The 22,548-nt window shown below is 42.0% G+C and overlaps 1 protein-coding gene and 1 long non-coding RNA gene across 4 annotated transcripts in view; one reads left to right on the forward strand and one right to left on the reverse strand.

Annotated features, from left to right (window-relative positions):
* LOC308089742 overlaps positions 1 to 22,548 on the reverse strand; it is a 376,982-nt gene that overhangs the window by 235,498 nt on the left and 118,936 nt on the right. The window lies entirely within an intron of this gene.
* The window catches only part of nrg2a (neuregulin 2a), a 106,954-nt gene that overhangs the window by 81,654 nt on the left and 2,752 nt on the right, over positions 1 to 22,548 (forward strand). The window contains exons 5-10 of one of the 3 annotated variants that reach the window (XM_080434626.1): positions 4,705 to 4,763; positions 10,920 to 10,943; positions 13,740 to 13,842; positions 16,146 to 16,269; positions 17,559 to 17,686; positions 19,941 to 20,162. In XM_080434626.1, coding sequence (XP_080290752.1) covers positions 4,705 to 4,763; positions 10,920 to 10,943; positions 13,740 to 13,842; positions 16,146 to 16,269; positions 17,559 to 17,686; positions 19,941 to 20,162 — 660 coding nt within the window. Of the gene's footprint in view, positions 1 to 4,104; positions 4,182 to 4,704; positions 4,764 to 10,919; positions 10,944 to 13,739; positions 13,843 to 16,145; positions 16,270 to 17,558; positions 17,687 to 19,940; positions 20,163 to 22,548 lie in introns of all 3 variants that reach the window. The other 2 variants (XM_080434628.1, XM_080434627.1) reach the window with 2 other exon arrangements.

Raw genomic sequence — 22,548 nt, forward strand, 5'->3', positions numbered from 1 at the left:
TGGACGAGTCAGCATCAGACTTTTCATGCAGTAGGTCAAGGAAGACACTGACTCCACCCTTTCAAATCGGCCTGTGCTATTATACCAGCCAGCTTTACTTTTTGCCCTATAACTTTTGAACCATAGGTCGTACAATCAAAATGTCTTTGTCCCTATAGATTCCTTGGATCATTAATGCTACTTACTTTTTCGCCTAACGAGATTATCCACCATTATTTTGCATTATTTTCAAAACACACATTTTGCTGCTACTCCTACAGATTTTTCAAAAATGTTCACAAATCACTAAACATTATCTATGGAGTCATAAATATGTATCATACAAACTGTTCAAATACCGTTTCGCTATAATTGGCTCCCAAAGTCTGTGGGACAGGACTATTTTATCGTCCGATCAACCCCAAATTTGAGTCAGATATTGAGGTGCCTCAAACAGCGCAAAGCCAAAAGTGATTTCATTTAGACTCATAAGGGGCGCCACAAGTGATACAAATTAGATAGACATGATCTTGGGAGTCACGTGACAACATTTTCCATACTGTTGGCTTTTAATTGGTTTCCAAATTTAGTGGGAGCCTGGGAGGAGCCCATGAACGCAACATCCAATCAACCCCAAATTAGAATCACATGTTGAGGGGACTCTAAAGACCGCACTTGCGAAGAGCTTTCACTTCTGCCCACAGGGGGCACCACGAATGCAAATTGTTCAACCGTATGTTGTAGAAACACAATTTATACCCCGCATCTTCCTCGGGTCCTGACAGCCGCAACCCACGATTTACACAGCCCTGGGTAGGCAACCCAGCCTGGTGGAGTTATACACTCCGCGGAGCACCCCTTTCTAGTTGTCAGTTGAAATGGCAGTTTAACAATATGAAAGAAAATAATTAGATTTTTTCTTTTTTGTAAAACATGAATGATGTAGATTTAGAACTAGAATCTTAGTGTGTTAAATGTAAGAGCTCTAACTGCTCTCAGCTCCGAACATTTCCTTTGAGATAACATGAGTCAATTTACATAAATACATTGAATCAGGGAAGGAATTATTTTTGGAAGGGAAATGCAAAATTCATTAGGCTACTGGCTGTTGCTGTACTATTTAAATTATGGAACTGTCACAGCACACTATACGAATTTATGACACAAGCTCGTGTGTTTTTGTTGTTTTGCTATTGTTGAACATACTGTCGTATATACCCTGGTCCATTACGGGCACATGTCATCATATTCCATGCGTCTGCTGGTGGCCCCTATAGAGCAGTTACATACATCGGCCCGGGCCTTATGTGCATTCAGCCGGCCTGAGGAACAGCATTCAACAAACAATGAGGACATGCCTGCAACAGCCCCTCTATAAGCTGTGTACAAATTGGAGGGAGCAATAACTCAATTGCTGCAGCTAATTCACTCACGGCCGGGGCACGGGTCCAGAGGAGTTGGATAATGCAGTGAAGGCCTGGGGGGATTTGTTGCCCCCAAGCCATCTCATTCGATATAGGCCAGGCTTCAGCAGGTATTACGCTCTCACTGAACAAGTCCTGCAAGACAAGCCAGCCCTGTTCTCAAGCCCGGGCTCCTTCACTTTACAACGGAGCACCGGATCTCAAAGTGGGGTCTGGGAAACCGCATGGGGGCCCTTGGTGTTCCAGGGTGGACCCCAGCAAAAATTTGCATGGGTATACTCTCTCCTGATTGGCTGAAATTGACAACCCACCTGAACATGTAGTTTTCTGTTTATTAAAGAGCTGGAGTGACGAGGAGATCCCTGTTACTGAACAAATACTCTATAGCAACGATTGCTCTCAGAATATAGAGCGCTAAACAAAAAAAATAGTGTTTTGTTTTAGCCAAAACATTTTTTTTCCATTTCTACCTTCTAAGAATTGGGCCACATCAACATGGCTGAGTGTTTGTCGTTGCTCAACATCGGGTTGCGATTGGTACAGATAACCTCAGATTGACACGATAAGATCAGTATGAAAGTGAGAATTCAAGTTGGGACCAGTGTTTGAAGCATGCATACCAAATTTATAGTTAGAACCATGGATAGAGGAGAAGGAAATCTAGACGTACAGTGTAGTGCCAATATGAAAACTGGAACAGTCCCTTGCAGAACTCGATCATTTAATGCCATAAACGTTCAACACTCCTATTACAGGCCTGAACCCTGGACTCATCACTTCGTGTAGCTACGTATACAGCTTGAAGTTTTATATCATTTTTATTTTCAACTTGAGTCAGTCAGCATGTTATACATTCTACAAGACAGCATTACTCATTCAAAGGGGATTTCAAAGAGAAGGAATTTCACAAGGCAAGACAGCAGCCCTCCACTCCACACACAGAAATATATTCAGCCCAGTACTTTGGGAGCTTCCACCAGCATGGATGTTTCAGTTCAGCTCTCTCCCTCCAAGGCCTCCCTTCTCCCCAAAGCCCCATACGAACATAAGTTATGCTCCATGTTAGAAAAGGGGCTTGACCGAAAAAGAAAAAAAAGTTAATGTTGGAATTTATTGTATTATATTACAAATTCCTGCATTCCATGCCCCGCGTGCAGTTTAACTTTCAAATGCCTCATTGGGATTTTGTTCAATTACAAAATACCTTTGTTTTCGTATGACGAGAAATGAAAGCCCATACCACTCTGAATACCCATGCTTGATATCTGATACGCATCTGATATTTTTATAATTTAGGGCACCGTATTAACCCTAATCTCTCTGGAAAGCTTTCCCCTCACCTTGGTAGTGGTATTTCCCAGCTAAACACATCACTCACTCTGAGTAATTTTGTATGGAATAACATAACACTCCAGGGAGGCATTATGTAAATCTCATAAATCATGAGCAATGACCTTTTACTGAATTGGTGTTCCAGTTAGTCCTGAGTGAAAGAGTGGAATGTTGGTACCCCTAAACAGGGGAGCTGCTGGTAATATGGGGACCCAGTGACGTTTACATTGGACACGGCAAGAGTCGTATTTAATAAACAATGAAATCTATGATCTATTGCCAATATTCAACTATCTCTTGCTGTGTGTGTGTGTGTGTGTGTGTGTGTATGGCCCAAGGAAACTTTAAGGGCCTCTTTCGGCCCAAGGCCCTTGGAGTCGTCCATTCTTTCCATCCCCATTCGTGAATCCTGCCCCCCAACAGACCAACCACACATCCTGAAGTTATTATAGAGGAAAGAGTTGAGAACAGATGATAAGACTATAGTGGACGAAACTACATTGTAGAAATGGGGTCACGAAAGGGTTGTGGCAATGGCCATTAGACGAATAGGTGAATAGGTGTCCATATTGATCAGAGATGGTCAAATCAGAATCAGAAAGACTTTATGTCACACATTAAAAATACTTTAAAAATACTTTAAAGTAAAACCAAGGGTGAAACACTTTTACCCAGCCTGCACCGTCCTCAATCCCACCGAATCTTGAATCTGATACTGTTTAATGCTTGTACAAAAATGTGGAGTGTTAATTCATGCAACAGGAATGGAACAAGTAAAGGCCAGTCCACACCAATGCAACTCCTTGCAACATGCAACTACTTGCAACTACTCGCAACCATTATCCGCAATGGCAGCTGCAAGGAGTTGCATTGGCGTGACATGGCCTTAAAACTGTTTTGTTGCAAGGAGTTGCGACTAGCTGCATTGGTGCGGTGTTGGGAATGGGCCCTTACGGTGCCATTTGGTTCCTGTGTATTTCTAATTACTCAGAGTTACAAATGGATAAATCTACCCCGAGGATTTTTACTGTGTATTCGCTGTCATCTCTGCTCTTGTCCAAACTCATCAGGTTCACTTCACACTATAAGCAGATTAACAATGGTCACTCCTCTTACAAGTACTCGGAAATGACCTATTAACCCTGCCAATTTGTTTACCTACTCTCACCTGAAACGGTTAGGTGATTTACTGTGACCTCGGAGAATGTCTACAACCACATTTGTAATTCCAGTAAATTCATAATTATGCTGTAAATGTATGTTTGTTTAGCTGTTTTGTTTTCCTTCACTTCTTTTATGTTTGTTTGTTTGTTTGTTTGTTTTTTCTTCTTTTTTTTCTTCACAACACTTCTCTTACTCCCCTCTCCAGATGTCCGGACGGATACTTCGGCCCAAGGTGCTTACAGACCGAACCGCTGCGGTCGTACATGCCCAAACCTTTCAAAAGTATGTTCACCTGACAACCAGAAGCTGAGGCAAAAAAGACAGTGTTGTCACTGGAATAACGCTAATGGACTTCGTCCACTGACACCACCCCCCCCCCCCCCTCCCCAAACTCTCTTTCGCCTCTCTCTCTTTTTGTCTTTCTGTTTCTCAGGTCAACGCACGCAATGTGAGCTGGGCTCTGCACACAACCTACTACACAATGGTGTCAACCATGGGAACACACACTCTGCTTCTGCTGTCCATTGTTGTGCTGTTGATCTAATTCTGTGTTTCTCTGCCTCTCTCTCTCTCTCTCTCTCTCTCTCTCTCTCGCTCTCTCTCCCCCCATTTCCTGCACATATTCTCTCCTCTCAACACCCCCACCCACCCACCCACTTTTGCTCTCTCTGTCTCTTCTCTTTCTCACCACCACACTCCCCCTCTCTCCCCCCCTCTCTCTCTCTCCCTCTCCCTCTCCCCCCCCCTCTCTCTCTCTCTCTCTCTCTCTCTCTCTCTCTCTTTGTGGCTTTTCTCTTTCCATCAGGTGTCCAAATGACTTTACTGGTGATCGCTGTCAAACCTACGTTATGGCCAGTTTCTACCGTATGTCCATTTCCTCCTTCCGTCACTCTCTTTAAGACTTCCGTCACTCTGTCTCTGTCTTGTGTAGTGCATGCTGGATGTAGAGTGACGTGCGTTGGTTTTCTTGTTAGTCTCTAGTACTCTAGTTTTGTGCCTGGTTACTCTGATATATAGTATTTATAGTATATAGTATATGACTTATTTATCTGTGAGCTAGTGTGGAGTAATTTAACTCAGAGTTGCAGATGGGTAAATTTACACTAAGGATTTTACTGTGTACATGTTAGGCCTGCATGTAATCTTGTAGTACGTACGTTCTCTGTGTTGCATGTGTGCACCCCCCACGGCGGAGTTCAGCTCGTATACGCGACAAGCGGCGAGCTGCATTTTGAAGTCGCAGCGCCCCGTTCTCTGACACAGAGTAAACGTTGCTTTGCATCTATAAAAAGTCAAGCTGCATGTCACAATGTAGTCTAATGAGGCATCCATCTTCAATAGCCCACCTTTTACTAACGCAATAACGCTGCTTGGTTGATACAATCAGCTTCGAGCAAAAGTCGTGTATGGGCGCCATTAGTGCTGAGCCGTGCACAGAAAGACGAGCCTAATCGATTGCATTTACATTTGACATTCTTAGGCGTTTAGCTGACATTCTTATCTGGCCAGAGGAATACAGGTCTAGTGCGCAGGCGCAGTCGCATTGTGGGGCACCTCAATGTTAAATTGCAAAAGAATAAATGTATGCTTTGGAAAATGGTCAGAAATAATGTAAGGTGTCTATGTTTTGAACAGGCACTGTACATCATTATCAGAGCTAAATTTACCCTTCAACTTTGTTATGCCAAAATTCGTATGCCAAAATCAAACATGATATCAGCTTACTAGCATTAATGTATAGGTTTACAGCACAATACTGAGTGTTAATTTAACACTTGAGAGTTAAAGATGGGGTGCCATGATATTTTTCAACCCTAAAACCTGATCATAAGGTATTATTATTATGTAAGGATTTTTTTCAACAAAAAAAAAGTGTACAGTAAGTGTTAAAATGTTGTTTTTTATGTGGACACGCCTCCAGTTCATTAAGTATACCTGGTTCTCACCTTAGCACCTCCTCCACCACCTTAGCACCACCCACCTGTCCTAGTCCCTCCTCCTCCTCATGCCCACACCTGTTGTGTTATGATAATGAGGGGGAGGGTATGGCTTTGTGATGTCACTAAAGCGCTGTTTCTCTATTGGCACGTTTGACCCTCAAGGTTTCAGCCTCCAGGAAGAAACTCCAAATAGTCAGAGAAGACATAAAACACCATAAAAACACCACCAGGGGGCTTAATGAAGTTCTATCAACCTCATAGACACATGAAAAACAGAAAAAGTGCAAAACCATGGCACCACCTCTTTAATTGTTTGCCCTGAAAGGGTCCATTTTCAGGATGTTTGCTGTGTAAAGTATGTTACATTTGTCAGGTGAATTGTTGATTCTGTCTAATGGAGCTATAGCTTAGCTGATTAAACTAGCTGTTAACTAAACACATCACATATCAAAGGTGCTGTAAGTGATATTTTTTTGTTAAAACAAAAGATTTATTTTTTAAAAAGGGTTAAAGCTCTATATTCCAATAGTAATCATTGCTATAGAGTGTGTGCTCAGTAACAGGGGGTCTCCCCGTCTCTCCATCTCTTTGGTAAACAGACGATACATTTTCAGGTGGGTTACACATTTCATCCGGTCAGGAGAGAGAACCCGACAAAGATCATTTATCAGCTTTTGTTCCACTTGCTTCTATAGACCATATTCACACGGCGGCCATGTTGCTATTAAGTCAATGAAGTGCCACCCCGGTTTCCACGGCAACGGGGTGGCACTTTCAATGTTAAATTCCAATATGGCCGCCGTGTGAATATGGTCTATAGGCTCTATGCACAGCAGCCATATTGGAAGGAAACTGGGCCTCTTCCTTACTTCCTTCACATGTGTTGCCAATGATACTAATGAAGGCTCTGTTCCATTTTGTGTAGCACAGTGGTTCTCAAACCTTTTAATTGGCAAGGACCCCCATAACTCTGAGAGTGTACAAATGGAACCAAATGGACCCTTACGGGTCCATTTGGTTCCATTTGTACACTCTCAGAGTTACACACCCGTAAGGGGCCATTTGGAACCCCCCTCAAGTATTTCCAGTGAGCCAACATGCACAGAATATCAGCACCCTGACTCGTTTGACCAGAATGGAACCTTAAGAGAGCCTTAATTAGTGTCATTGGTAACGGAAGTAAGAAGAGGCCAAATTTCTTTCCAATATGGCTGCTGTGCATAGAGCCTATTGTGTCAGCTCATTTATGTGTTTCATCACTTCCAATTGCACTCGTTTATCCTGCATCGTGAATGAGTTCTCTCTCCTGATTGGATGAAAGTTTTATGCCGAGCTAAAGAAGGGGTATTTTATGTTTGCTAAAGAGATATTGAGATGGGTATACCCCTGTTACTGAACACACACACTCTATATCAATGATTAATATGGGGGTATAGATATATTTAACCAAAGAAATATCACTTACACCACCATTAATTATTTTGCAATAAGCCCACCAACAGCCAAAATGGCAATTCATTTTTACTTTTTATTTAGGCTTGAGTGGCCTGTTATAGGCCCACAAGGTGCTACAGTACAATACTGCATGTGCAGAACTTTCTCATCAATATATTATGCTATATAAATTATGAGCCATTATATTGGTTGCACGCTTAATAAGGGATATGCCAAGCTGGCACAAATGAATGCACTGGCTTTTTCCACCACCACAATAGGGGCAATTTCTGCAGCTCACTTCGACCTCAATCTTGTACAAAGGAGAAATCACAATTGGCTTGATTCCCCTTTTCTTAGCTTTCACTAATGTAGACCAACCTACGCATCGTGCTTTAACGTGCATTGCTTTACAATTAGCAGGGAAATTGTGTTCACACAGCAAAGATATTATACCTGCTTTCACAGACGTCATATTTGCTCATTAGCGCTGGTTCATGTACTATCTTAGAGTTCAGTGTTGAACAGCTCCACTAGCCCGGGGCAAAAGATTTCAGCCCTACTCCATTCCACACTGGCAACATCAGCAAACATGTCCATCAGCCAGAGAATTATACCCAGATTAGTGGAAGGATCCTGGAGAACGATGGCGCGACAGATGTTGCCTTTAAGCATTTGGCTTTGGAATGGTATCCACACAATGTAGGATCATCGTTTCTGTAGGCTATCATCTCTCCAGGTTACTACATTGTTCGTGTTTACACTTTAACATGACTCTCACGTTAACTGCTAATGGTATTTATTTAGCGGTGGGCGGCTTTCAAAGGGCAGTACATGTACTGTAATCAAAAGAGAATGACGTTAACAAAACATAAATTCAAGGGTCAGACTTGTTTCGGATAAACACTTGAGGTTCCACTTAGCTAGGACACGGTGCTCTGAAGTCTTTAGAAGGCATATAAAACAATTATATTTACAGCATTGTTAAATTAGCAAAGATATGTCAAAACATGCAATGCCCCATGATTTATTACAACATCAATGTGTTGGCATCATGTCCATGCAAGTCCATGTTGTTTTGATCCAGTAAAGCCTGCTTTACACTTAGTTGCACGCCCGGTGTCACGCACCGTTGTGAGCTTGTAGATTGTCTATTTTCGGTGCGCAACAACGGCACGCATAAATCAGGCTTTAAACGTAACATGTCAAACCCCATAGCCTGCCATTAGATCTGCTTTCTGCTGCCTGTAGTGCTTTACTCTCTGTATATTCTGTGTAATTTAGCTTAGTCTGAGTCTATTAGGGACATTGGTGTTATTCTTTCAATTGTACTGAAACAAATTATAGTGTATCATACTGAAACAAATTATGGTGTAAGTTTAGATAGATAGACATACCGTGTGGCATGCAGAGCTCCACAACATCATGCGAGCAGACTTTCTGTTTCAAATAAATATACAGAATGCAAGACTGGGGCAGACGTATGACTTGGACCTGCAAATCGGGCCTTTAAGATGGATAATTTGACTTCAGGATCAAAATATGTGTGAGAGCTGCCTTTTGTTACATTCAGTTAAAACTCAATAGTTGATGATTTGAGCTCAGCCTGGAAGTGTAGATGTATTTCCTTTCCAAGGAGGGCATTGATTACAGTTCATCAGCAGAGAGAAGCCCTTCATTTCTACGGTTACAGTATACATGCACAGACATTCAACAAGGATGAGCCGGATCTATTTGTATCCAAATAACATAATGTTTTAATTCTTGTAAAGACACATCAATCATAAAAACCCGAGAGCAGTGAATCGTAAAAATCGGAGAAAAATCGTAAAACTTTATTTACATGGCACTTTATTAAGTCAGTTTACAAAGGGCTTTGCAGCAAGGCATACACATTAGAAGATCAGGGGAAAAAAACAAAAAAATGTGAATGGAAAAACACAAGAGACCACACGTAACCAATGTAATGGCTTATTTCAATTTAATTTAATGAGGTGCTGCAATGAATGATAGTTTCCTCTTTCTGGAGGAGGGTGAGGCAGTAAAACACGTTTCAAAGAGCATACAGCTCCCCCCCCCCCCCCCCCCAAAAAGCACACGTGCACCTGCAAACAGACACACACACACACTCAACACACACTCAACACACACTCAACACACACACACACACACACACACACACACACACACACACACGCGCGCGCGCGCGCACACGCACACGCACACGCACACCCTAGAGCCCCATCAATCCCATTTAGATTTTTCCGAGTCCCCACCTCCTAGAAGGGTGTCTCCCATTCCCCAGATCAGTGATGGCCGTGCAGGGAGAACAGAACAGCCTCAGCTCCTCGGCCATAAGGGCTTGGCTTAACAAGAGCATGTTGTCATAACAACAGCTGGGATTTGCTGCAACCCAAGTAAAAGCGAGCGAGCTGCCAGAGATATGGGCTCAGCTGTGTCGGCACAATCTCCCTGTGGCCTCCCTTTCCCACACGCGGCAGAATCCACCTCCAAAACGTATTTTTTTGGTTAACGCAGCTCCTCAAATTGAGCGTTGTTTTTCAAATTGAGCCGTGGTCTGTTAATTCCATGTGATTGAAGTTATTGGGGATCAAGGAGGCTGGCAACAAAGTGTCCTTTTTGTCCGAGCAGCACAGCACACGACACTTTGGCACTGACCCAGAAATCAGGCGAACGGGAGAACAGGAATTGGTCCCCACTCTCCACAGAACTTTTACTCTGGTTCTATAATGTCCTGTAGGTGATCGGAATGTTTATTGCCAAGTATTTTCAAATATATTTGAGCTGGTGCATTGTTCTCAGCCACACGTCAAATTATAAGCAGCAAGATAAGAGGGGGAAATGTGTTTGGTTAATTAGTGTATAAAAGAATAATGTGAAATCACTAAGAAATAATGCATGTCTTCAGAATCAGAATCACTTTCACTGGACACATACCAGTACAGTACAGTATCTTTGCACATACATAATGTTGAGCACAAGATTAGCACTGGACTGTGCTGAGGCATACAGTACAGCAGACGGAAATATCAGACGGAAATATCTAGACGACTGAGCAGAATTTGATTCGGAGTTACTCATTCACGACCGTTAACAGAAAGCTTTATATATTTCAATAAACCTCTTATGGTCGGTGTCTGTACCAGCATTTTGCGAACAATATTCCACGTACAGTAATCCAGATTAGGCTTACCCAGACTCGCCCTTTGCCCTAGAAACGCGTTTACTTAACAGTCGTACACAATATAATCCATAGTGTTAATTTAACTCAGAGAGTGTGCACAAAAGGCTTTATTGTGTATGGTCGAGCAATTCGGTAATTCGGGTAATTCGATCTGTCGTGTGTGTTGTCGCCGTTGCATGCTGTGACTGTTCTCTGCTGTCTGGATGTCTAGGTGCTCGTTGAACATGTCCTACCGTGTCCTACTGATCTTATTGTTCTGACTGTTATTGACTCGCCCGGTGTTTTTTTTTTTCGTCTCAGTTCTATTTTTATACCTTTCCCATGTCTTTGAACTGTACTTTGAAAGGTGTCCTTCTCACTTAATCTGTGCTTTTCTTTCCTCTTTTTTTTGTTTTTTTTTGTTTACTCTTCCAAACTGTCACCCTCCCTCTGCAATGGCAGAGCATCTTGGGATTGAATTTATGGGTATGGAACAATCCGTTTTGATTCTCAGTCTTAACGCGTAGCTACTAAAGTAGATGTCCCTCATCCTGACATGTTTCCGTTTCCCTCCAGTGTCCGTGGAATGTGCTGGAAAAAACATAATCGCAAAACAAATCCAATAGACTCCTGATTAACCATTCAATCTGTCAGTCAATCATACAGTAACTCATTGGAGTGAAAACTTTGTCTTGATCGATGCAACTGACCCCCTCCCCCCCTTCCCTTCCCTCCATCAATTGATCATTAACATGGGTGTCTTCAGCCTGCAGCTCTCATACAAAAGAAATTACCTCTGCGAATGGGGCGTCCGGGGACCGCCAGGGCTCCTTGAGGGGGTTCCAGGGGGTCCCCGTCTAAATGATTGATAGTAGTAACCAAACGGACCCTCACGGGTGTGTAACTCCGGGAGTGTCCAAATTCCGTTTTGTACAGTATTAAATTAACACTGAGGATTTTCACAGTGTAGATTGCCGTCCCAGAGATATAAACCATATCAAATGGTTGTCTAAGGCCTCGTGCATATCAAACTGGGGGTCTTTGAAATTAAAAAATGTCGTCAATCCATGGGTTAAAATAAATAATTGAGTGGAAGGATGAAAGCTGCAATCAGGACACCCACTGTTTCCCCCTCAGTGTCTCCGGCATATTTTCCCTGTGTTGTACAGTAGGCTTAGTTTCATGCCCTTTTATGTTCCTTTACCGCTGTTCTCCTCTCCCAACCCTGTAACAAGCATGCTATTCTAGGTTTACGTTTCACCACCACCAGCACCACCCACAACCTCCATCATCTCCTCTGCTCTTCTAAACACCCATCCATCCCGATCCCTCAATCTTACGCTTTTAGTGTCCGTCTCCTCCTCCTCCTTTTCCCTTTTTATTTTACGAGGCTTCTCTCTTGTTGTCGCTTTTTTATTCATCTGTGACCTTGCCCCATCCTTCTTGCATCCTGACATCAGTATGGTTTAAATATAACTTAGACTGTGTGTGTGCGTGTGTGTGTGTGTGTGTGTGTGTGTGTGTGTGTGTGTGTGTGTGTGTGTGTGTGTGTGTGCGCGCGCGAGCGTGCACGTGCGTGTATGCGCCGTATGTGCGTGTGTGTGTGTGAGTGAGTGTCTGTATAAATAGATCTGTGTGTTACTGGTTTGATTTATACTTCAAGTAGCAAGAAGCATGCAGTGCTATATTTAGAACCTACAGACTTCCTCTGTCTTCCTCTGATGGCCCCTGTTTTTTGTCACCTTGTCCACAAAAGCGCTTCTACAGATGTTATCTTCAATTCCCGACGCTGTTGAAAGTCTGTCGGTATTCGGCGAATTTTGCGAACCGATTCAACTTAGGCACCGAATCTTGTTGGTCATAGTGTCCGAAAATTGTCCATTCTCCGGTGCACCAATCGTACTGTAGGTGAACGAGGCGAGAGGCCGTCCATCCTCCTCAGACGGAAGGATTTGTACACAATTCACAGCTACTACATTATTTATCGCCGACTACCGATGTACTCCTTCACTCACTCTCCACGAGGGAGACAAAAATACTTTTCGGTATACTCTGAATCCCGGTTTTGACGGTGTCGCGGACCAAAAATAGCAGATCTAGAGGTTTTCAATCCCGTCGTTCTAAAACTTCTCTCACTTACTTAATTGGATAAATTAAAGGTGTTGTAAGTCATTATTAAAATGATGTTGACAGGGTGAAAGGGCGCTTTACACTAAGATACCCCAATTATGTCTGTCAGCATTATGGCCATGTTGACGAGGCCTTCTGTGCTGTGGATAGAAAAAAATCAGAGGGACTCTGTTTCCGTTTCATGGGAAACTGCCGAATGAGAGTAGCAGATTCCGTCCTGCTTTTCGACTCTTTTTGAAACCATGCTGGTTTTATTTGCGTGCCGTGCACCGCATGTGTTTTGCAGTTTCCGAGCAATGTTCAGTTCTAGGTTTTTTTGTAAATATAATTATGGAATTATAATAATCCTCAATTACGGAATTATAGATGGCGCTGCCCTTAGCCGTTTCGCTGTCGTGCTCAAAGTGAAGTTTGTGCCGTTCCTTACTGAATGCCGATGAAATCAACCAAAACGTGCTGCTGCTACTATTAGGCCCCTCTGATAATAACACTGCCATCTCCCTTACGCACCACCCTTCCAATCGCATAATCTCAAAAATCTGTGACGTTACTCAACTATAGTGTCCTTGTCCAAACATACAGACATAAGAGGAAGACAAAGGAACCTTCATACTAGAACAGTGGTTCTCAATCTGGGGTCTGGGGGTCCTTGAGGAGGTTCCAAGGGGATCCCCCAGCTAAATGATTCACAGCTAGGAGTCAAATGGACCCGGTAAGGGTCCATTTGGTTCCATTTGTTAAATGAACCCTGAGGATACAGTGTAGATTGGGGTCCCAGAGATAAAATAAATTGTCTCTGCATGTTTGAAATACATATCAAAACGGGGGGTCCTTGAAATGAAAAAGGCTGAGAATCACTGTACTAGAAGATATAACGTACTAAAATATGAATGTGAAAACTTCAAGACACTGACCTTATTTTCTCCCTGGCTGCTTCTCTCACTGTTTGTGCGTGTGGTTTGCGTGCATGCACGTGTGTGTGTGTGTGCGTGTGCGTGTGCGTGTGCGTGTGCGTGTGCGTGTGCGTGTGCGTGTGCGTGTGTGTGTGTGTGTGTGTGTGTGTGTGTGTGTGTGTGTGTGTGTGTGTGTGCGTGTGCGTGTGCGTGTGTGTGTGTGTGTGCGTGTGCGTGTGCGTGTGTGTAATGTTCACAGAGGCAGAGGAGCTCTACCAGAAGCGGGTCCTGACAATCACGGGTATTTGCGTGGCTCTGTTGGTGGTGGGCATCGTGTGTGTGGTGGCCTACTGCAAAACCAAGTACGTGATCTGGTTTTACTGGTACTATACCGGTATGCTTTCCACATGTTTTTTTTTAGATAATTTCAAGTGAAATCGGTCTGAATTCCATGTACTATTACAATTAAATATATTCGTTATTATTATTATTAGTAGTAGTAGTTGTAGTAGTACTACTACTAGAAGTAAGTAGGTAAGTAGCCTTGGGAACCAACGGGTGTCCGCAGGCGCGCTGGAAGTCATTTATTCCAAGGGGGGCTGGGGTTGGGCGGGGGACTTGCGCACGCGCGCTTTTTAAACATTTTTTCCACCTTTTCCACCTTTTTTTCACCTTTTTCAGCAAATATTTTATTCTCCAAAGTTAAATACATCATTGTTTTAATATATATGTGTGTGTATAGACTTTAAAAATGATATGTATTTTTTTAATTTACAAAAACTATTTAAAAAAAAGAAAACGGCCCTTGATGCTGAGTGCCAAGCAGGGAGGAACTGGGTCCCATTTTTATAGTCTTTGGTACAGTATGACCCGGCCCGGGAGATTGAACCCCCGACCTCCCAATGTCAGGGCGGACACTCTATAACAGGGGGTCTTCAACGTTTTCAGGCTAAGGACCCCCCTAGCTGAGAGAGAGATGAAGCAGGGACCCCCTTTTATATTGTATAAAATTGTGTTTCAGATTAACTTTTTGTTTTTTTTACTTGGTCTGCTCTTTTTTCCCTCTACACCAAACGTCTTTGCCAAAAATAGCCGATCTACAAGCTCACAACGCCTCGCGCTGCGAGAGCTTGTAGATCGGCTATTTTTGGCCAAAGTTCTCCTCAGTATAGGGATGCTGCTAGGTTTCAGGTGGTTAATGTAAAACTTAAAAATCATATCACACAAAGATTTGGTGGCCCCCCTGTAGTAACTCTGAGGACCCCCTAGGGGTCACGGACCCCCTGTTGAAGACCCCTGCTCTATAACCACAAGGCCACTGAGCTGGTTATTATTATTATTATTATTATTAGTGATAGTTAAATTTTCAGTTTTAGTACATTTATTGGCCTGATCCGATGAAACGTCCTTCCTTCATAGCTATCGCTGCTGTTTTGCATTGTGTGTACCTGTAGCTAGTCCACTGCAATTAGATGGTGCACAGTGAGTCCTTGTAAAAAGTATGATATAATAGGATAAATATAGGATTACTGTTTGACAGGAGGAATATTTCAGCAAATGTTTAATGCACTTTGCAAAGAACAAAATGTTTTAGAACCCTCCGGCCTTCGTGGGTTGTTAATTGATAAGAGATTACGATACCTGACAGGGATGTTCATGTATCAATCAACCTAATTGTACATTCACTGTCCTATCAAGCCTGAAAACGTTGAGTTTGGAATGACATTAAACATGTTGTAAAATAAAATAATCCTGCCCTCAGGGACATCAGGGACGTCATAGGGTTTACGGTGGTTGCTATTTCATGTACGTCACTCACTGGCAGTGGTGGAAAAAGTACTCAAATGTTTTACTTAAGTAAAAGTATCAATACTGCAATGTAGAAATACTCTGTTACAAGTAAAAGTCCGGAATTCATAATTTACTTGATTAAAAGTACAAAAGTATTGGCATCAAAATGTACTTAAAGTACCAAAAGTAAAAGTACTAAAATGTTTGAAAATAGCAGATCTAAAAGCTCACAGCACGTCGCGATGTGACGCCTTGTGAGCTTGTAGCTTGTGAGCTATTTTCAAATAGCCTATGTATAAAATAGGGCTGAAGTGGTTAATGTATGTTTTATAACATAATAATTGATATCTGAAAAGTAACGAGTGACTAAAGTTTTCAAATAATTGTATTGGAGTAAAAGTACAATATTTGCCTCTGAGATGTAGTGGAGTAGAAGTATTGAAAATAGGAAATACCCCAGTAAAGTAAAAGTACCTCAAAATTGTACTTAAGTACAGTACTTGAGTAAATGTACTTTACACCACTGTTAGAAGAGACATGTGGTTGTCTGGACCCGCAGTAGAACTTGGACTTGGAAGTGACAGGGATTATACACATGAATAAACGACTAAATTGGAGAGAAGAAATGAAATAGTTGATAAAAAGGTGTGTTTAGATGTCCCCCTTCCCTTTTCCTCTTTGCAGTGAAACTTTAACCATACCATAATGTTCTTAAATGACACGGGATGGTCACATTACATCCTGTATCTCGGGTAAATGTTTACCTAAAAACCTTAAGCCAGGTCAACTTGAGATGTATATAAACATGCATTGATCTGAATTATGATAACAGCCACACGGACCTCAGAGAAATGACACAGATTTGTTCCCGCAGGAAACAAAGAAAGAAGATGCACAATCATCTGCGACAGAACATGTGTCCAGAACACCCCAACCGGAACCTAGCGAATGGACCCAATCACCCCGGGCCAGGCCCAGAGGAAATCCCCATGGTAGACGTGAGTTTTATTGAGCAGAACTCCACAGATGGGAAACACAAAGGATCAGTGCGTCCTGCAATTTCTTTTTTTTTTGGGGGGGGCACAAGTTCCCGCAGCCCACAACACACATCAAGAGAAATCATAGATTAATTATCTTGCCAGTTTTGAGATAGCTGGATTATTTGTGATAATAAAACACAATCATCATCATCATCATTATCATCATAATCATAATCATAATCATAATCATCATTATAAAACAAGAAACAGGAAGTAGAAGTAGCAAGTAGAGTGGCTATTGTACATGTGAGAGATTCTGCATATAAGTGAATTGAGATAAAAGGGTAATCTCTATGAGGGAACAAGAACAAATACAGTCCGAAATTCTCAAATCAACAATTGTCAACCCAACATAAGTGTCATTAAAAAAACATCAGCGGCAGTTTACTAATATGAAATGTGTGACAGTAGATTTAATCAGCTGTTAAAGTGAAGGCAAAAATCTGTCTTCATTTGCTCAAAATGATGCATGTCATGTTTTATTTTTCAATGACGTCTCCCAGCCACTAGGGGCCAGTGTTGCTCGCCTTCTCCGCTTTAAACTTGTGCATGATTCTGAAGATTTGACATCATAACAGGAAGTAGATTACAACTGCTCCAGTAATGCATTTTCTGTCCTTACTTTCCCTTTCTTAGTAACCTCTCGAAACCTCCCAGTATTCATTGCATTTGACATGTTAGACATTAAATGTTGGTAGTTGTGGTGGAGCAATTAAATGACTGTCACTGTCATGCTCAAGGGCACTTAAGCAGGACAGGGGGCTTGAGCCTTGGCTTGGATCATTGCATCATGGGATGATTACTCTAAGGCATTGGTTCTCTAAGTGGGGTCTGGGGACCCCCAGGGGTCCTTGGGGGAGTTCCAGGGGTTTCCCCAGCAAAATGTGTTAATATAGCATCACGATCATTTTAACCACTTTAACCTTTTATACTTTGGCTATTCAAAAATAGCAGATATACAAGCTCATAGTGCGGCACCGAGTGCCGCGCTATGAGCTTGTAGATCTGCTATTTTTGAAAAATCGTGAAAATTTGTGCAAACCTTTGAATATAGCCTATATATATTTTTAAGCAAACATTTGTAACTCAAATCTTTGCTTCTGGGGGTCCCTGGAACAGAATATTTTGAGATGGGGGTCCGCGGCCAAATACATATCATTTTGGGGGTCCTCCTTGACATGAAAAAGGTTTGAGAACCACTGCTCTAACGCTGTATCTGAACTGATTTGTTTTGTTATTGCCTGCAGTACATATCAAAGAATGTCCCCGCGACGGAGCGAATTATACGGCCTGGAACAGAGGGCTCCTTCCCTGGCAGCCACGCCTCCTCCAGATCTCACAACTCTTCCACACGAGCCCATTCATCCACTCACAGGTACGAGCACGCACGCACTTACTGTACAAAACACATACACAGAGATTACACATAGCTACAGGGTAGCTCCTTTGTGTATACTCACTGCAGGCCTACATGTTGATAGATGCTGTTATGTACAGTATGTTATATAGCAGGGGTGATGCAACTTTGATAATGGAGAGGGCCACTATATTTCCACACTCACTCCAGAGGGCCACATTGCATATACTGTTGGGCAGACACCTCTTAGGCCTATCTCCAGTCCGTATTTTAACGTTTTTAATGTAAATTCGCCATTCTGTATCACCCAAAGTAGCAAAAATAGCCAATCTACAAGCTCAAAACGCGTCGCAGTGCGATGCGTGTTGAGCTTTTTTTGAATTGGAATCCAGATTTTTTTGGTTGCTATTTTTGAGTTGGAATCCTGAAAAGTTAAATTTTTATTTAATTTCAAATGCATTTAGTTATACTTATGTTAACTTAAATACAAATACATTGGACATAAAAAATACAATAGAATTTTAATACTAGTCATTAAGCTACTAATATAGACTGAAGTAATTCAAGCGGGTCATGTTTGCATGTTTGGAATTGTAACTGAAATCAATAATATATCAGTATTCCGTATACTATATATACAGTATATATCAGTATATATTAACCTGCGGGCTGCATTAAGTGAAGGTGGGGCCAGTTTCCCATGTATGTTATATAGTATTACATGATGTAATCAATCAATCAATCAATCAATCAATCAATCAATCAATTAATACATGAATACAGAAAGACACATTCAAATACACTCAGCGTCCTCTCAAATCATCTCTCTCCTGTTAGACATTCAACTGTGGATGTACTGTAAACATACTGTTCTGTTTGAGTCCAGGCAGAACATAGTACACACTACAGCAACACATGCTTTCACACAGTTATCTACTTACAGGTATATCCCCTTGACATACATATCTTTCTCCATAGACGTTACAGCATGCTAGTGCACGATACAGAGACTAAACACATGGGAATGTGAAGGCATGCACAATCACATACAGTATTACCTCTCAACATAAAGTATATCTCCAGCATTAGACATTACATCATACATATTGTCTCAATATATTATTACATATGATGCAACAAGAATATATCTCTGCTGTCCGACAGGAACCAGCTAACTCAAGAAATGAAAAAAAAAGTGGAGTTAGGAGGTTTTGTTCATCATTGATAAGAACAGCTGAATGGACCTCCAAGCTCACAATGAGGTTGGAGGTCAAAAGTTGGTGGAGCCTGGAGTCAGCAAAACCAGTTAACTCCGGTGGACTTCGCTGGTTTAGCAGAGAATTTGAGGATCCAATGGAGTTAGCTGGTTTTGTCAGAAGCGCTTTTTAATGCTTTTCATTGGTTCAATATTTTTTTTACCAACACCACAGACGTAAAGGGCATGCATACATTCACACACTACTCCACTCCCAGACAACTGCTTCTCCTTTATCTCTCTCATTAGACATTACGACATATTAAGACAGTTACATATTATAAAGACAGATTTATTCACACGTATTCACTTATACAGTAACAACTCAACGTATACAGTATCTCTCTTATTAGACGTATTACAGTGCATTAGGTCACGCTATCATATCGTCACTGGCGGGTGGAAACCGTGTGCTGTGTCCAAAGCCGTCACTCGTTCAGGAAATGAACTACTTTTCATCGGTTAAATATTTACAAAACCCACAGATGGACGTAACCGCTTTCATTTTAAACAAATTCACAAGATACTCTTGTTTTCTGCCCGACAGCAATGGTATCATATGAAGACATACGGCACACACACACAGGGACGCAGGTGGGGGGGGGGGGGGGGGAAGGGGGGGTTGAACATACTCAGTTATCAGGGACTCAGGGATATCCCCCCCACTTTTGTGATGAAGAAAAAATAAAAAGAAAAAACCTCTGACATCTACACTTCATGACGATTTTTTTTTGTACCGAATGAACCGAAATAAAGTAACAAACCCTCCCCAAAAAGTAACTTTTCGCAAATGTGCACATGCACGGAACGCATGCGTTCTGCGTGCGCATGCGTCCCCTTCGGTTCTAAAATGCCCTCTGCGTCCCAGCACACACACACACACACACACACACACACGCAGGTGGGGGGGGGGGGGCACCTAGAGCCTCATCAATCCCATTTTAGATTTTCGTTTTTTTCACAGACAAGCCTCGTCCGTACGTTAATGTCTTTTTTTTCTCCGTTATTGGTCATCAGGCACGAGGAGCGAACGTGGAGCCTGGAGCATTCCGACAGCATTCTCTCAGACTCACCCGGAATGATGTCGTCGTCCGTGGGGACCAGTAAATGCAGCAGCCCGGCGTGCATGGAGGCACGGGCCAGACGGGCCGCACACTGTGGCTTCTCCGAGCCCCACCGGCCGGGCCTGCAGTACGGCGAATCGTTCGATTCCCTGGGAGACTCTCCGCACAGCGACAGGTGGGGAGAATTAAGGTGTTAAGTGTTTTTTAGAATAACATGGAAGCACGTGGTGTAAAGTAACTAAGTACATTTACTCAAGTACTGTACTTCAGTACAATTTTGAGGTACTTTTACGTTACTGGAGTATTTCCAATTTTCCATACTTCTACTCCATTACATCTTAGAGGCAATTGTACTTTTACTCCACTACAATGATTTGAAAACTTAAGTTACTAGTTACTTTGCAGATATAACTTATTATGTTATAAAACATGCATTAATAGGCTATTTGAAAATAGCCGATCTACAAACTCACAACGCGTCGCGATGCGACGCATTGTGAGCTTGTAGATCTGCTATTTTCAAACATTTTAGTACTTTTACTTTTGGTACTTGAAGTATATTTTGATGCCAATACTTTTGTACTTTAACTCAGGTAACATTTTGAACACAGATCTTTTACTCGCAACAGAGTATTTCTATATTGTGGTATTGCTACTTTTACTTTTAAGTAAAATATCTGAGTACTTCTTCCACCACTGCATGGAAGGATGAGATGAGAATGAGATCATTATGACATGGGGTGAGATGAGATGAGATGGGAAGAGATGAGAGGAGATGAGAGGAGAATGAGATCAGATGACATCATGGGGTGAGATGAGATGGTAGGCTATGGGATGGTGGGGTTAGTCAGATCAAAGTGGATGAAACATTGGTTTTCTATCAAGTAATGTATAGCTGGGATGCACTCGCCTGAAATCCCAGATTAATGCTTTCTGATACGCAGTCAAACATGCGACACCGTCCTCTTCAACATTCATGACACATGGGATAATTTTAAGCGCCGAGCACACCTCCTCGTCATCACAGCTGGTTGGCACCGCACCCCAACGGCTCGTTATCACCGCCTACTCAATTGGAGAGTAGATTATATAGGGGCACTTACTGTACAACACTTCCAGAGTATGGTTGAAATTGAAGTATGTTAATATATTTTTTCTGCAACACTGTACAATGCACTGAACTGTGGGGCACTCAATCAGCGTGTAGTGGGCTTAAAATGCAGTGCACTGAGAAGGGGAAAGTAGACGGTATGAATATTTGCTCAATAGATGCAATTAACTTCTTGGTCGGACAGAAAAAAGCCGGTAGCACTACGGGTCACTGAGGACCAGAGTTGGGAAACTACTCATTCATTTAATGTATATGTCGAGATATCAGGTACATGTGGGTCAACAACATATAGGCCATGTAGGCTTTGTATGTCAGTATGTCAGGGGGATAGCCTCTCATTTATGTGGCACAGGAATTCAAGGAACCGCGGTTATAATAATAATAACCAGCCGGTCCATTTCACTTGGGGACCAGTGCCTAACAATACAGTTATGTAGACTACAGTACAGTAGACTAAGGTCGAGCACAGGTTAGGAAGTTTATGTACTGGTCTTAACCCACTTAGACCGGATTTCTTGGGCTATTCAAAAATAGCAGATATACAAGCTCGTAGCGCGGCACCGAGTGCCGCGCTAAGAGCTTGTAGATCTGCTATTTATTTTTTTTATCGTGAAAATGTGTGCAAATCTTTGAATATATATATATTTTTAAAGCAAACATTTGTAACTCAAATCTTTGCTTCTGGGTATTTTACAAATATCTTCTAAATCCTAACAGTTTTCTGAAAAACGTATATTGTATCAGTGGTTCACCCAAAATGATATGTATTGGGCCGCGGACCCCCATCTCAAAATATGTTGTTCCAGGGACCCCCCAGAAAAATTTAAAACATATAGATTTTCAAAAATGTTCCACGATTTTTCAAAAAATAGCAGATCTACAAGCCCATAGCGCGACCGAGTGCCTTGTAGATTGTAGATCTGCTATTTTTGAATAGCCAAAAGAAATCTTAAAATGACGCAGATGCGTTCCCGGTCTTAATGGGTTAAAATACATTCCAGTAACTAAGAGTCCCCCAGTGCATTTTAGAGCTACATACCGTGTGATGGCTATGGCGGACGCTCGGTCCATGTAATCGCTTCCGCAGATGGCAACATAAAGTATGAACAGTATATCCTCCATTGCACTCCAAATGGAGTGCAATGTTCCACCCCCCCCCCCCCCCCCCCCCTCTCAGTGGTGGAAAGTAACTAAGTACATTTACTTAAGTACTGTACTTAAGTACAATTTTGAGGTATTTGTACTTTACTTGAGTATTTCCAATTTCCAATACTTTTACTTCTACTCCACTACATCTCAGAGGCAAATATTGTACTTTTACTCCACTACATTTACTTGAAAACTTTAGTTACTAGTTACTTTTCAGATATAAATTATGATATAATGAAACATACATTAACCACTTTAAACCTATTTTAAACCTAGGCTATTTGAAAATAGCAGATCTACA

This window comes from Gymnoscopelus braueri (assembly GCF_963280865.1).
Source record: "Gymnoscopelus braueri genome assembly, chromosome: 8".
NCBI lineage: Eukaryota > Metazoa > Chordata > Actinopteri > Myctophiformes > Myctophidae > Gymnoscopelus > Gymnoscopelus braueri.